The sequence below is a fragment of the Carcharodon carcharias genome, chromosome 33, assembly GCF_017639515.1.
Source record: "Carcharodon carcharias isolate sCarCar2 chromosome 33, sCarCar2.pri, whole genome shotgun sequence".
NCBI classification, from domain to species: Eukaryota; Metazoa; Chordata; class Chondrichthyes; order Lamniformes; family Lamnidae; genus Carcharodon; species Carcharodon carcharias.
In genome coordinates this window covers 11229770-11244503 of record NC_054499.1, presented here as the reverse complement: position 1 = coordinate 11244503, position 14734 = coordinate 11229770, and the positions used below count along the sequence as shown (strand labels likewise).

The 14734-nt window shown below is 50.8% G+C and overlaps 1 protein-coding gene across 2 annotated transcripts in view; it reads right to left on the bottom strand.

The window, feature by feature from the left end:
* LOC121272336 (paired immunoglobulin-like type 2 receptor beta) overlaps window positions 1-14434 on the bottom strand; it is a 55266-nt gene extending 40832 nt beyond the window's left edge. The window contains exons 1-3 of one of the 2 annotated variants that reach the window (XM_041178963.1): window positions 14354-14434; window positions 10656-10735; window positions 1878-2246 (exon numbers count right to left, since the gene is read on the bottom strand). In XM_041178963.1, coding sequence (XP_041034897.1) covers window positions 1878-2246; window positions 10656-10698 — 412 coding nt within the window. In that variant the 5' untranslated portion in view covers window positions 10699-10735; window positions 14354-14434. The remainder of the gene's footprint in view (window positions 1-1877; window positions 2247-10655; window positions 10736-14353) is intronic. The other variant, XM_041178962.1, reaches the window with a different exon arrangement.
* Window positions 14435-14734: the final 300 nt, after the last annotated feature.

The following is a 14734-nucleotide window of genomic DNA, read 5'->3' as shown; positions in this document are numbered from 1 at the left end:
GTCCAGCCCTGTCAGAATTTTATATGATTCAATGAGATCCCCTTTAATTCTTCTAAACTCCAGTGGATACAGGCCTAGTCGACCCAATATCTCCTCATACAACAGTCCTGCTTGAACATATTCCTCTTATTTGTAGAGAGCGCGTCCCTGTGTATGAATATACGTCACTTCTAGCAAGCATAAGTGAGCCGCATTGAAAGCTCGACTGATTATCTTAAATTGGTTGTTAGTGCAGTTAGTAGCGCAGTCAGGATCAAACAATATGGCCCTTTGGTTCTTCATAATAGGCAGAGTACAGATCGTACTCAACCAGCCCGTGCTGTCAGAATTTTATACACTTCAACAAGCTTCCCTCTCATTCTTCTAAACTCCAGTGAACACAGGCCTAGTCGGCCCAACCTCTCCTCATACGACAATCCTGCCATCTCAGGAATCAGTCTGGTGAACATTCGCTGCACTCCCTCTATGGTAAGTATATCCTTTCGCAGGTAAGGAGACCAAAACTGCACACAATACTCCAGGTGTGGTCTCACCAAGGCCCTGTACAGCTGCTGTAAGACATCCTTCCTCCTGTACTCAAGTGGTTAACATGATTCAAAGATTTGACAGGGTACTTTTCTGGTGGGAAGGGGGCCAGGCCGTTCAGGGGCGATGTCAGAAAAAGGGCATTGGGAATCTGGAACTCTCTCCCTGAAAAAGCGCTGTCTGGGCTGGGGAGGGGGGGGGGCGGGTGGCGGTGGTCAACTGAAAATTTTGAGGCTGAAATTGGTGAGAGTTTTGTTGAGCAAAGGGACTAAGGCTTATGGAACCAAGGTGATAAAGACGCAGGTAACCCATGATCTGACTGAACAGGCCGAATGCTGTTTACAGGTGGCATCATGAAGAGTTTATGGAATGGGTGGGCCAGTTTCATGGAACTTCAGTCACGAGTTGATATTAAGGGAAGATTAAGGGCGTGGCCAAAGGTCATGTGGTGCAGTTAAATGTCATGGGGTCAGAGTCAAAGTTTATGTTTTGGGCAAGGGTTTGCTGCTCCTCTAGCAACAAGGTTCTCCATTTTGGTCCGATTCTCTCTCCCTTTCATCCATTATTCTAGAAGTAGCTTTTTAGTCCATGTTTGACCTCCATAGCCTCTCTTTCATTTCATTGTTGATAGCTGGTGGCCATTTTGGATCTTGGTCCCAAATTTCTTCTCAAAATGGGCACACCGTTAAAGATTCTTCCTGTACAATCGTAGGCAAATCACAGGCCAGGATATTAAGGTTCAGACCCCGTGACAGCAGCATCAACTGAATTCCTATAGCGCCGGGAAACTAGCAAAACATCCCAGAGCTTCAAGGGAGCGTTATCGGGCATAATTTGACATCGAGCCACTTTTGTAGATGTCAGGGCCAAGGGGTCGGATTTAAGGAGTGTCTTAAAGGAGCCGTTCAAGGAGGGAATTCCAGAGCTTAGGGTCCAGGCAGCTGAAGGCATGACTGTCAATGGTGGAGTAATAGAAATCAGGAGTGCTCAAGAGGCCAAAGTTAGAGAGGTGCAGACATCTCAAAGGGTTCTGTGGCTAGAAGTGGTGAGTAGACCGGAGGAGGGGGTTGAAGGGGGTGGGTGGGGGGTGGAGGGGGTTGGGGAAGGTGGGTGGAGGGAGTTGGAAGAGGTTGGGGAAGGGGGGTGGAGGGGGTGGGGGAGAGGGTTGGAAGGGGGGTTTGGGGGAGGGGGTTGAAAAGGGGATTGGTGGGGAGCAGGGATCAGGTCAGTTGAAAACCTGGAGGAGAATTTTAAATATGAGGCATTGCTGAATCACAATTTAAGAACGAAATGAGAGAGGAATTTATCAAAAGTTCACAGAGAGAAATGCAAAGATCCAACTGAGTGTTTACCTCGTACAGTGAGGAATGTTCCAGTGATGCTTTGCCACTGCTCGTTATAATTTCCTGTTATCTCCACACGACAGAAATACCTGTTCTGGTCATGCTGTTTCAGGTGGTTTATCCGGATGGTTCCAGTGTTTTCCTGATATGGACTTCCCAGGAAATCAATCTGGCCGAAGTAATGAGGGTGAGTGTATCTCCGTGAGAGGTTGAATATAAACTCTCCGTGAAATTCATTTCTTCTCCAGCAAATGTTAATCTTTCTGGGTTTATGTGTTTCTGGGTAAGTGAATGAACAGGGGATATTGATCGATTTCCCTATCAACCCCTCTAGGCGCTCAGGCTGGGACACAGTGAAACCATTTCCACTTATCATCACTGGGGGAGAGAGAAACAGAAAGTGGTTATTTCGGAATCCCCAATAAATCTCACCCAATAGAAACCCAGTCCCGGAATGCTCTCAGGAACAGGGAAAGTCCGAATCCTAAAGTGCAGCCGGTAACTCTGTAAATCTGTTATTCTATATATAAACCACACGAACCCTGAGATTAGATTCCAGTCTGTAACTCAGTAAATCTGTTATTCTATATATAAACCACACAAACACTGAGATTAGATTCCAGTCTGTAAATCAGTAAGTCTGTTATTCTATATATAAACCACACGAACCCTGAGATTAGATTCCAGCCTGTGACTCTCTGCTGGATATCTGTTATCCTATGTATAAACCACCCGAGTCCCTCGATTGGATTCCAGTCTGTAACTCACCCCTGGGTATCTGTTATTCAATATATAATCCCCCTAAACCCGAGATTAGATTCCAGCCTATAATTCACTCCTGGGTATCGGTGGCTGTCAGCACCAATGCCGTTCAGAAGAGAACAGCCACCCAGTGCCACAAGAGGATGAATGATCTCCTCTGTTCCACCAGGGTAAGTCACTCGTCTCATCATTCTCAATTCACACACTCACAAACCCATCACACACCCACAGGGCCCTCACTCACTGCCAGTTTACAGGACATCACCATTCACTCTCTCACGCTCACCGTCATTGTCCTCACCCTGTCCATGGGACCACTCACCACCCACACAGGCCGGGCATACTTATCATCTGGCCCGGCAGGTGTCCTGTTTACACCTTCTCCATATGTATCCATGCAGGACAAGCTGGCACACAACAAGAGGGAGAGGTCACAGACCGGTGGCAGAATGCCCGAAATCAAGGTCCTCACGGACTTTGGAAACAGAGCCATCCAGCTGGCTGGCGAGGATCTGGAGCGTTCCTGTGCTGACAGTGAGGTCAGTGCTGCTCTACCATGTGAGGATCCAGCAGTGCAACATCCATCAGACAGCCGGGCCGTGAGTGATGTGTCCTCGTTCACAGGCCACTTCCATACTCTCATTATCTCTCCTCTCTTCCGCAGGCACATCTGCTAAACAGCCGACAGAGTCCATGACCCAGGGACTCCAATAAAACCCCGAAGAAACCTCTGGAGTGGAATCTGGAGGCCCCCTCCCTGAACTCCCATCACAGCCTCACCCAGACCCTCCACCAGCGCAGACACATACACCTCGGAAGGACCTGGCTTTAGAGTAGCTCCTGGTGAGCACAATCTGCTGAGCACATCTCACTTCCCGATCCACAGCAGACGGAGGCAGGGACTTCCCAGGTCCCTGGCAGTCGGAGGGTTGCTGAACGCCAGAATGTTGCTGAGTCTGAGTCAGATGATGAGCCTCTGGACTCAGTCATTGCACTGTCGCTGGAGCTGCACAGGCAAGCTGGGGAGCATCAGGAAGGGATGTCTGCTGCACCCCTCAGATTGCAAGGCACGATGGAGGAGTCTCCGTCTTCAGTCTGAGGTGATAGCGCCGGCATTGCCAATGCACCGAGGTCAACACTGGCAGGGTGGCAGCCACCATGGAGACCTTGGTCCAGGACATCACTCCTGCCCTGCTGCACGGGCTGAACTACATCACTGATGCCATTGTTGGCCTCCAACAGTGTGTACGTGAGAGGGGTGCTGGGCAGCTCGGTCTCACTCCAGCCACCCCTGCTCCACATGGTGTCAGCCTGGGGCCCTCGGGCACCCATAGGGAGGAGGATCAGGATGTGCACACTCCGAGCCCACCCACCCAGGGGTCTCCGGGAGTGTCCGGTCCATCAACCGCCTGTTCCTGTGACCTCCGTAGCTCCAGCTCCACAGGCCGAGGAGGGAGTCACTGCCACACAGCAGGACCCTGAAAGCAGGCCAAGGCCCTCCAAGTCTCAGCCCTCCAGAGGACTCCTGCCAGGGTCATCACAGACAGGGCTTCACAGTCAGCAGGCTGTCTCCACCTCCACTGTGGATGTCTGGGGAGCACCAAGACGTAGTGGCAGGATTAGGAAGGTTAAGGGGAATTAGTTACACAGCCTGGACATGGGTGTTGATCACTTGTGCATAATGTTCACTATTGTCAATAAACTCCCAAGAATGTCTCCCTGCCTGTGGCTCCTTGTTCTGATGAGCAGTGTTCTTGTCACTCAGATGTGAAACCTTTCTACACAAGATAAAGGCAGGTGTCTCAGTCCAGGGCCTCTTCCCTGTGTCTGTGCAGCCTTCAGACCACAGTGATGGTCCAGCCTCACACTCCCTGGAAACATTACTGATGTCTGCACCTCGGTGGTGTTGGTCATTGCTGCCAGAATGTAGTGGGCAAGGCCACAGAGTTCTTCCATTCTCTCAATGTGTTCTCAGTGCCTGTAAAGTGAGTCTGGCCCCATCTCTTCAGCATCTGTGACCACTGATGCTGTTCTCCAGCTCCTGGAGGGCTCAGGTGCTGAAGGTGGACAAAGCATCAGATACTTGTAAAGTTTCATGGCTGTGTTTCTATCATATGACCCTGATCATGGAATGCAAGCGAGCTGCCCTCAGCCAGACAGACATTCTCAGAGACCATGTGAAGATCTATGGAGTGTCCTCACTGCATCATCATCTCCCTGTGTTTGAGTGACTAGTAGGGCCTCCACTGCATCTCCATGACAGGAGCATTCTCACAGAGGCTATTTGTGCTGTTATAAGCCAGACTGGAGTCAAACGTTCACAACTGGGATGTGAGGGTCTACGGAGACACCTCACTGCATCTGGTCATCATCCACCACAAATCTAGCAGCTATGAGGGCCTCCTGAGTGCGCCATCCTCATCTGGCCAGTACGAGGGCCTCATCCTCCTCATTGTCACCTTCAAGGACCTCCTCACCCTCAAGTTCCTCATGAGAGGAGATGCGCAGCTACACCATCTCCTCCTCAGCCAGCTCCTCTCCCTGTTGCAGCGCCAGGTTGTAAAGGGCGCAGCAGACGACGATCTGTGTGAGACCCTCTGTGGGCTGTATTGCAGGGCTCCACCAGACCGGTCCAGACACCGGAACCTCATCTCCAGCATCCCGATGGTCTGCTCCACCAAGCTGTGGGTTGCTGCATGAGCCTCATTATAGCGTCGCTCTGCTGCAGTCTGAGGCTGCTGCACGGGTGTCATCAGCCACAGTCTCTGTGGGGTAACCCTTGTCCCCGAGGAGCCAAGCCTGCAGCCTCTGTGGATGGATGATCCGGTGGGGGGGGTGCAAGAACCTGGCGGGATGGCTTTTTAATGAGATGCCGGTGTACTACAATGAGCTCCCTGACAACCGTTGGCGGGAATCTCATCCCACTGTTGGTGGGCTGAGCGAGCGATTGTGACCTGCCTTCCTGCTGTCGTGAAGCTGATGGCGCCATATTGACCACACACGCCAGCCATCATGCCCGCTGCCCGCCAGGAAACTCCACCCAAAGCAGCTGATTTTTGGAGGCAGAGGCAGTGACTGGGGTTGGGGGGGTGGAGGGGTGGTGGTGGGGATGGTGTTGATCTTTAACTGGTTCCTGGGCCACCCTCTCTGTGTAACTGAAACACCTCCCACCCCCTCAGCCATCAGCGTCAGAGATACGACACCAGGTCGTGCTTGCAGACCAGCAGGGGAGAGACCTCATCCTGAGTGAGACACAGCCAGAGCGAGTGTGGGTATTGGCAATTTGGTGCCCACTGCGAATTCAGTGCAGAGGGGAAGAGGTGCTCTTTGTGTTTTTTCTTTGCTATCCAACTTCTTAAATCTTCAGAGAGTGGTCTTGCCCTGCTGCAGCAGTAGAGGCTACAAGGGAGAGGAATGGCTGGTAAGTAGTGGGTAAGGTCGGGTAAGTATTGACTACTTTTATTGCTTATAGTTTAAGGTATTATTGTGGGTTACAGTTTGTATATTCTGTAGTGTCGAGGATCAGGAAAGAAGGGCCCTAGAGTAATTGATTTAAAAGGTTTAATTTAAAGGGATAAGTCATGGCAGGAGAGATCAAAGCCATGGTGTGCTCTTCGTGCTCCATGTGGACCATCCACGAGCCTGAGAGCATCGTGGATAGCATGTTTAGAGAGGTGGCCACACCGCAGCTGAAGGGACTTGAGGAAGGAAGGGACTGGGTGACCACCAGGCAGTCCAAGAGAAACAGGCAGTTAGTTTAGGAGTCCCCTGGGGTCCCGCTTGCAAATCGGTATTCCATTTTGGAGGCTGATAAGGGTGCTGGTTCCTCTAGGGATGCAGACAGGGCCAAGACTCTGGCACCACAAGCAACCTGTCTGTACAGGAGGGGAGGAAGGGAGGAAGAGCAATAGTAATAGAGGATTCTATAGTCAGGGGAACAGATAGGCTCTACTGTGGCTGTCAACGTGACTCCAGGATGGTATGTTGCCTCCCTGGTGCCAGGGTCCGGGATGTCACTGAACGTCTGCAGGGCATCCTGAAGGGGGAGGGTGATAAGGCAGCGGTCATGGTACATGTTGGTACCTACGACATAGAAAGAGGGATGAGGTCTTGCATCAAGAATTCAGGGAGTTTGGCAGTGGACTAAAAAACAGGACCTCTCATGTTCTAATCTCTGGATTACTCCCAGTGCCACGTGCTAGCGAGCTCAGAAATAGGAGAATAGCGCAGATGAATACGTGGCTTAAGAGCTGGTACAGGAGGGAGGGTTTTAGATTCCGGGATCACTGGGACCGTTTCTGGGGAAGGTGGGTGCTGTACAATCAGGACAGTCTACATCTGAGCCAGAGCGGGCGGGTTTGCTAGTGCTGTTTGGAGGAGTTTAAACTTATTCGACAGAGGGAGGGGACACAGAATGTTAGCAGGATAGGGACATATCAAAATACAGCAAAACAATCATGTCAGGGGGAGTACAGCTGCATTAAGATTCAAGGGAGTAAGGCAAGGCTGGATGGCCTCTATTTTAATGCCAGGAGTATTACAGGATGAGTTAAGGGTGAGTATTGACATGTGGAATTGTGATATAGTAGTCATCAGAGAGATGTGGTTGAGGGAGCAGCAGAATTGGCAGCTCAATTGGGATAGACATAGTGTTAAGGGCTTGGATGGAGTGGATTTCTTGAAATGTGTACAGGAGAACTTTTTAGGTCAATATGTAGAGGGTCCAACAAGGGACGGTGCATTGCTGGACCTAATTCTGGGGAATAAAGCCAGACAGGTGGCTGAGGTGGTGGTGAGGGAGCATTTTAGTGATAGCGAACACAACATGGTGCAATTTAAGCTTGTTATGGACAAAGAAATAGACAAGTTGCAAAAAAATGTTTTGGTTTGGGAGGGAGGGAATTTTAGTAAAATAAGGCAGAATCTGGGAAAGGTAGACTAGGAACAGCTACTTGTGGGGAAATCTGCAGAAGAGCAGTGACGGTGGGTGGAAGGTATGGTTCAAAAAGGAAATGGGGAGGGTACAGGCTCAACTTGTTCCCTCTAGGGTGATAGGAAGGAGTAACAAGCCCAGAGAGCCATGGATGAGCAGAGATATTCAGATTACAATGAGAAGGAAAAGAGAGGCTTTTAGCAGGTACAAGGGAAGCAAATCAATGGAGGCATTAGTGGAGTACAGAAAGTGGAGGGTGGAGCTTAAGGAAGCAATTAGGAGAGCAAAAGGGGGATATGAGAAAGCTCTGGCTGGTAAAAGTAGGGAAAATCCCAAGATATTCTATAAGTATATCACTGGGAAGAGGATAACCAGGGGAAGAGTAGGGCCCATTAGGGACCATGTGGGCAATCTATGGGTGGAGCCAGAGGACATCGCTAGAGTGTTGAACGAATGCTTCACATCCATCTTCACCCAAGAGAATGAAGATGAAGATATCGAACTCGGGGAGTGAGACTGCGAGGTTCTTGAGCAAATTGATACAGGGAGTGACAAGGTATTGGAGATGTTGGCAGGCTTAAAAGTGGACAAATCCCCAGGTTTGGATGATTGATGTCCCAGACTGCTGAGGGAGGCAAGGGAGAAGATCACAGGGGCTCTGACCCAAATTTTTAATTCCTCTCTGGCCATGAGGGAGGTGCCAGAGGAATAGAAAACAGCTAATGTGGTTCCGCTATTTAAGAAGGGTTGTAGAGATAACCCAGGAAACTACAGAGCACTGAGTCTCACATCAGTGGTAGGGAAACTATTGGAGAAAGTTCTGAAGGAGAGAATCTATTTCCACTTGGAGAGGCAAGGTTTAATCAGGGATAGTCAGCATGGCTTTGTCAGAGGGAGGTCAGGCCTAACAAATTTGATTGAATTTTTTGAGGAGATGACCAGGTGTGTAGATGAGGGTAGCTGCAGTTGATGTAATTTATATGGATTTCAGCAAAGCCTTTGACAAGGTCCCACATGGGAGAATTATAAAGAAGGCAAATGCACATGGGATACAGGCTAATTTGATAAGGTGGATTCAAAATTGTCTTAGTTGTAGGAGACAGAGGATGATGACAGAAGGATGCTTTAGTGACTGGAAGCCAGTGTCCAGTGGCATACCACAGAAATCTGTGCTGGGTCCCCGATCATTCGTCATTTATAAAACAACATAGATGACTATGTGGAGGGTAGGATTAGTAAGTTTGCGGATGAAACAAAGATTGGCCGGGTGGTTAACAGTGAGGTTGATTGTCTTAGGCTACAGGAAGATATAGACGGGATGGTTAAATGGGCAGATAAGTGGCAGATGGAATTTAACCCTGAAAAAACGTGAGGTGATACACCTTGGAAGGAGTAATTTGACAAGGAAGTGTTCAATGAACGGCATGACACTAGGAAGTTCTGAGGAACAAAGGGACCTTGGTGTGTGTGTCCGTAGATCTCTGAAGGCAGAGGGGCATGTTAGTGGGGTGGTGAAAAAGGCATATGGGACACTTGCCTTTATCAATCGAGGCATAGATTACAAAAGTAGGGAGGTCATGTTGGAGTTGTATAGAACCTTGGTGAGGCCACAGCTGAAGTACTGTGTGCAGCTCTGGTCGCCACATTATAGGAAGGATGTGATTGCACTGGAGGGGGTGCAGAGGAGATTCACCAGGATGTTGCCTGGGATGAAACATTTAAGTTATGAAGAGAGGTTGGATAGACTGGAGTTGTTTTCGTTGGAGCACAGAAGACTGAGGGGCGACCTGATCGAGGTGTACAAGATTATGAGGGGCATGGACAGGGTGGATAGGGAGCAGCTGTTCCCCTTAGTTGAAGGGTCAGTCGCGAGGGGGCACAAGTACACGGTGAGGGGCAGGAGGTTTAGGGGGGGATGTGAGGAAAAACTTTTTTTACCCAGAGGGTGGTGAGGGTCTGGAATGCGCTGCCAGAGGGTGGTGGAGGCGGGTTGACTCACATCCTTTAAAAAGCACCTGGATGAGCACTTGGCACATCATAACATTCAAGGCTTTGGGACAAGTGCTGGTAAATGGGATTAGGGAGGTAGGGCAGGTGTTTCTCACTTGTCGGCACAGACTCGATGGGTCGAAGGGCCTCTTCTGCACTGTGTGATTATGTGATTCTGTAATTCTGTCACTGCGGTGTTAAACAGACCATTTCCACCCGGAGTCTGTAATAAGCAGCTCCCAGAACTGGCTCTATTTTTGTCTTTTACTTTGTAAAACCACAGCTCAGTCTACGTTGACAACCATTTCCTGATCTCCCCCATCGATCGCTTCCAGCTCACTTTCCCTCCTCCACACTCCTCAACTCATCCTCCAAATCCCAACTGCCCAGTATCCTATCCCACTCTAACTCTTGCTCGCTCACCTTCACACTCTGCCTCCCCCTCATTTTCACTGACACCCACGGGTTCCCAGTCCACCAACACCTCCTGTTTAAAGTTCTCACCCTGCTTCTTAAATCCATCCATTGCCTCCACCACACCCACCCCACCCTTTCACTCGAACCTCCTCCAGCTCTATAACCCTCCAAGAATTCTGCCTTCCCACAGGTCCAGCATCCGGTGCGTCTTTCATTCCCTTTGTCCCAACACTGGGTGTTGTGCTTTTAACTATCTGAATCCTTAGCTTTGGAATTCCCTCCCTAAATCTCCCTACCTTTCTCTCCCTTTCCTTCAAGACCCTCCTTAAAATCCATATCTTTGACCGATCATTGGGTCTCTCCTCCTAATATCTCCTTTGGCTCTGAGTCCCTTTGATGAAGACGCTTCTGGTGAGCACCTTGGGAACATTTCCTTTGTTAAAGGGGCTTCTCCAGTGTTGTTACTGTGGTCCCTCCTTAACTCTTCAACCTGAGTGGGCATCACATCAGCGCCAATTGGGTTGACCATCCCTCTGTCAAATGGAAAGCCAGGAAAAGCTTTGGGAGGTTCCACAAGGCTCTGTGCCTTTGGGAGGATCTGGGTGGGTGGTGAGGAGCTGCAGGAGAGGCTGGTGATGTGGAGGGTACAAAGCACGAGTCAGGGATATCAGATAGGGTTTACTCACCGACGGAGAGGTAGAGAAGGATCAGGCAGAGAGCAGAGTCCATTGCAGCTCCTCAACTCACTCTGTGCGTCTGGGAGAGGCTTCGATGATGACAGAACGATGAGATGGGGCTTTGTCACACACATCAGTACATCTGAATAGTTAGTTCTGCTATTCTCCTTCCTGTTTCTCTAATCTCACAAGCTCCTCCGGTTTGGAAGTGAACTGGTCTCATCAACTGCTGGTGACCAAGGCTGATTATTGTGCCCAGGACCAGACTGAGGATCGACAGTGGATCCCGTGATATTGGTTAGTAGGGGCAGGATGGGGGTGTTCAGAGAGAGGGGGAATCACCGGGGGTCAGGGGGCATGGAGGGGCACTGTGGGGGAACAATGGTGGTAACTTTCAGCAGTACACTCTCTTCCTGAGGTCAGGTAGCTAGAGAAGGCACTCGGTGTCTGTGCACGAGGGTCACCCACCGATTCTTCAGCCAGAAGTGCCGAGTGGATGATCCATCTCAGCCTTCTCCGCAGGTCCCAGCTTCACAGATACCAGTCTTCAGCCAATTTGATTCACTCCATGTGATCTCAAGAAACAGCTGAAGGCACCAGATAGAGCAGAGGCTATGGCAATAGTACTGAAGACTTGTTTTCCAGAAATAGCCATGCCCCAAGCCAAGTTGTCCCGATTACAGCTATAACACAGGCATCTACCCGACAAACTAACATTCACACCACACAAGTGACAGGCAATGGCCATCTCCAATAAGAGAGAATCCAGCCATCGCCCCTTGGTGATCAATGGCATTCCCATCACTGAAACTCCCACTATCAACATCCTGGGGTTACCATTGACCTGAAACTGAACTGGACTAGCCATATAAATACTTTGGCTACAAGAGCAGGTCAGAGGCTGGGAATCCTGCGGAGAGTAACTCACATCCTGACTCCCTAAAACCTGTCCACCATCCACAAGGCACAAGTCAGGAGTGTGGTGGAATACTCCCCACTTTCCTGGAGGAGTGCAGCTCCCACAACACTCAAAAACTCAACGCAGTTCAAGACAAATAAGGATCAGCACCACATCCACCACTTTAAAAGTTGACCTTTTGCACCATTGGAGCATTGTTACAGTGACTTCAATAAGATCATGGCTGGCCTCATTATCACCTTAATTATATTTTCTTACCTCATAACGCATAAATCTCCTAGAGATTAAGCTTATCACAGTCCGTTGGGAAATAAGAGTGTCAGTTTGGGAGACCCTGGGGGAGACAGGAGTGTCAGTGTGGGAGGCCCTGGGGAGACAGGAGTGTCAGTGTGGGAGACCCTGGGGGAGACAGGAGTGTCAGTGTGGGAGGCCCTGGGGAGACAGGAGTGTCAGTGTGGGAGACCCTGGGGGAGACAGGAGTGTCAGTGTGGGAGACCCTGGGGAGACAGGAGTGTCAGCGTGGGAGACCCTGGGGGAGACAGGACTGTCAGTGTGGGAGACCCTGTGGGAGACAGGAGTGTCAGTGTGGGAGACCCTAGGGGAGACAGGAGTGTCAGTGTGGGAGACCCTGGGGGAGACAGGAGTGTCAGTGTGGGAGACCAAGGGGGAGACAGGAGTGTCAGTGTGGGAGACCCTGGGGAGACAGGAGAGTCAGTGTGGGAGACCCTGGGGGAGACAGGAGTATCAGTGTGGAAGACCCTGGGGGAGACAGGAGTGTCAGTGTGTGAGACCCTGGGGGAGACAGGAGTGTCAGTGTGGGAGACCCTGGGGGAGACAGGAGTATCAGTGTGGGAGACCCTGGGGGAGACAGGAGTGTCAGTGTGGGAGACCCTGGGGGAGACAGGAGTGTCAGTGTGGGAGACCCTGGGGGAGACAGGAGTGTCAGTGTGGGAGACCCTGTGGGAGACAGGAGTATCAGTGTGGGAGACCCTGGGGGAGACGAGTGTCAGTGTGGGAGACCCTGGGGGAGACAGGAGTGTCAGTGTGGGAGACCCTGGGGAGACAGGAGAGTCAGTGTGGGAGACCCTGGGGGAGACAGGAGTATCAGTGTGGAAGACCCTGGGGGAGACAGGAGTGTCAGTGTGTGAGACCCTGGGGGAGACAGGAGTGTCAGTGTGGGAGACCCTGGGGGAGACAGGAGTATCAGTGTGGGAGACCCTGGGGGAGACAGGAGTGTCAGTGTGGGAGACCCTGGGGGAGACAGGAGTGTCAGTGTGGGAGACCCTGGGGGAGACAGGAGTGTCAGTGTGGGAGACCCTGTGGGAGACAGGAGTATCAGTGTGGGAGACCCTGGGGGAGACGAGTGTCAGTGTGGGAGACCCTGGGGGAGACAGGAGTGTCAGTGTGGGAGACCCTGTGGGAGGCAGGAGCGTCAGTGTGGGAGACCCTTGGGGAGACAGGAGTGTCAGTGTGGGAGACCCTGGGGGAAACAGGAGTGTCAGTGTGGGAGACCCTGGGGGAGACAGGAGTGTCAGTGTGGGAGACCCTGGGGGAGACAGGAGTGTCAGTGTGGGAGACCCTGGGGGAGACAGGAGTGTCAGTGTGGGAGACCCTGGGGGAGACAGGAGTGTCAGTGTGGGAGACCCTGGGGCGAGGCCTGTGGGACAAAGAGAATTTGAATCCAATCAGTGGTGGTCGGTCTAACTTCAGTAGTTTTCGGGTGTACAGGACAGAGACAATGTAAAATCAAAAGGCAGCTGTAAACCTCCAACTGGCTCCACAGTGAAAATAACCTCATTTTCAATCTGTGAGGTGAAAAGGCTTTGCCTGGTGTTTGGTTTAGCCCACGGGTAGCTGCTGCATTGATTGAGATAGTAGTAATCTGTAGCAATGTCTATATATTTTACCCTGTGTAAATTAATAAACTGTTCTATTAGTTTACTGTAGAACCTCGAGAACCACTCCTCTCCTGTCATCTCTTATCTCCTCCCGTCTCTTATCTCCTCTTTTCTCCTCTCTGCTCCACTCTGCATCCCTTCTCTCCTCTCCACTCCTCCCATCTCATCTACTTCCCCTCCTCTCCTCTCCTCTCCTCTTATCTAGTCTTCTCCCCTCTCCTATACTCCCCTCCCCTCTCATTCCCTCTATTTGCCTCTCCTCACCTCGCCACTCCTCTATTCTCTTGCACTGCTTCCCTCTCCTCTCCAGCTCGAATCTCTCTCTGTTTATCTGTAAATTACCCCCTCCCACCCCTCACCCATTACAAACAGGGTCACAACACTGGATAATTGATGGGGTTTCCCAGCAGTTTCCTTTCTGTAGTCACAGTGCAGAGCCAGTCAGCTCCGTTCTCCACCCCACACGTCCGCACTGCTCAGTCTCAATTTCTCCGACAGTTTGATTCAGTTTTAGAAACCGCAGTTTTGTGTATCCCTAACCAAGGTTTCCAGATGTTCCCCATCGATCACTCCGGACTCACTGTCCATCCTACACCCACAATGGCCTTGCACCCTCCCTATCTCTGTTCACCTCCTCCAGCCCTATCACCCTCTGAGATCTCTGCACTCCTCCAATACCTGTCACTTGGACATCCCCGATTTTAATCGCTCCACCATTGGCGGCCGTGCCTTCCCTTTGGAATTCCCTCCTTAATCCGCTCCACCTCTCTCCCCTTCATCCTCAAAGCAACTCCTCACACCTCCTGATATTTCCTTTGGCACCGTGATCCTTTGGTGAAGGTGGTGGGGCACGAAGACAGGGACAGGACAATAAGATAGGTTTTACTCACCGGCGGAGAGGCACAGAACGATCAGAGAGAGAGCAGAGTCCATTGGGGAGCCACACCTCACTCTGTGAGCCTGGAGGAGGCGCCACTGATCACAGGCTGATGAGACGATGTGTATAACACACAACCCACGAGCAGTTAGTTCTGTTTTTCTCAACTTCCTTCCATTTCTGTCTCTGGGGAAAAACTATCTGCCAAATCATTTCCAACTTCCCTTTCAAAGTCCCAGCTGTCAAGCTTTTCACCCTCTGCTGGCCGTGACATTTCTATAGACTCACACTTGAAACCTCAGGACACAAGCTTCTCAAGAATTGTAAGATGGGGAATTCTATGTACTGAGTGTGTTTGACTCAAAGGAGTCAATTCGATGACAGTTTACCGACT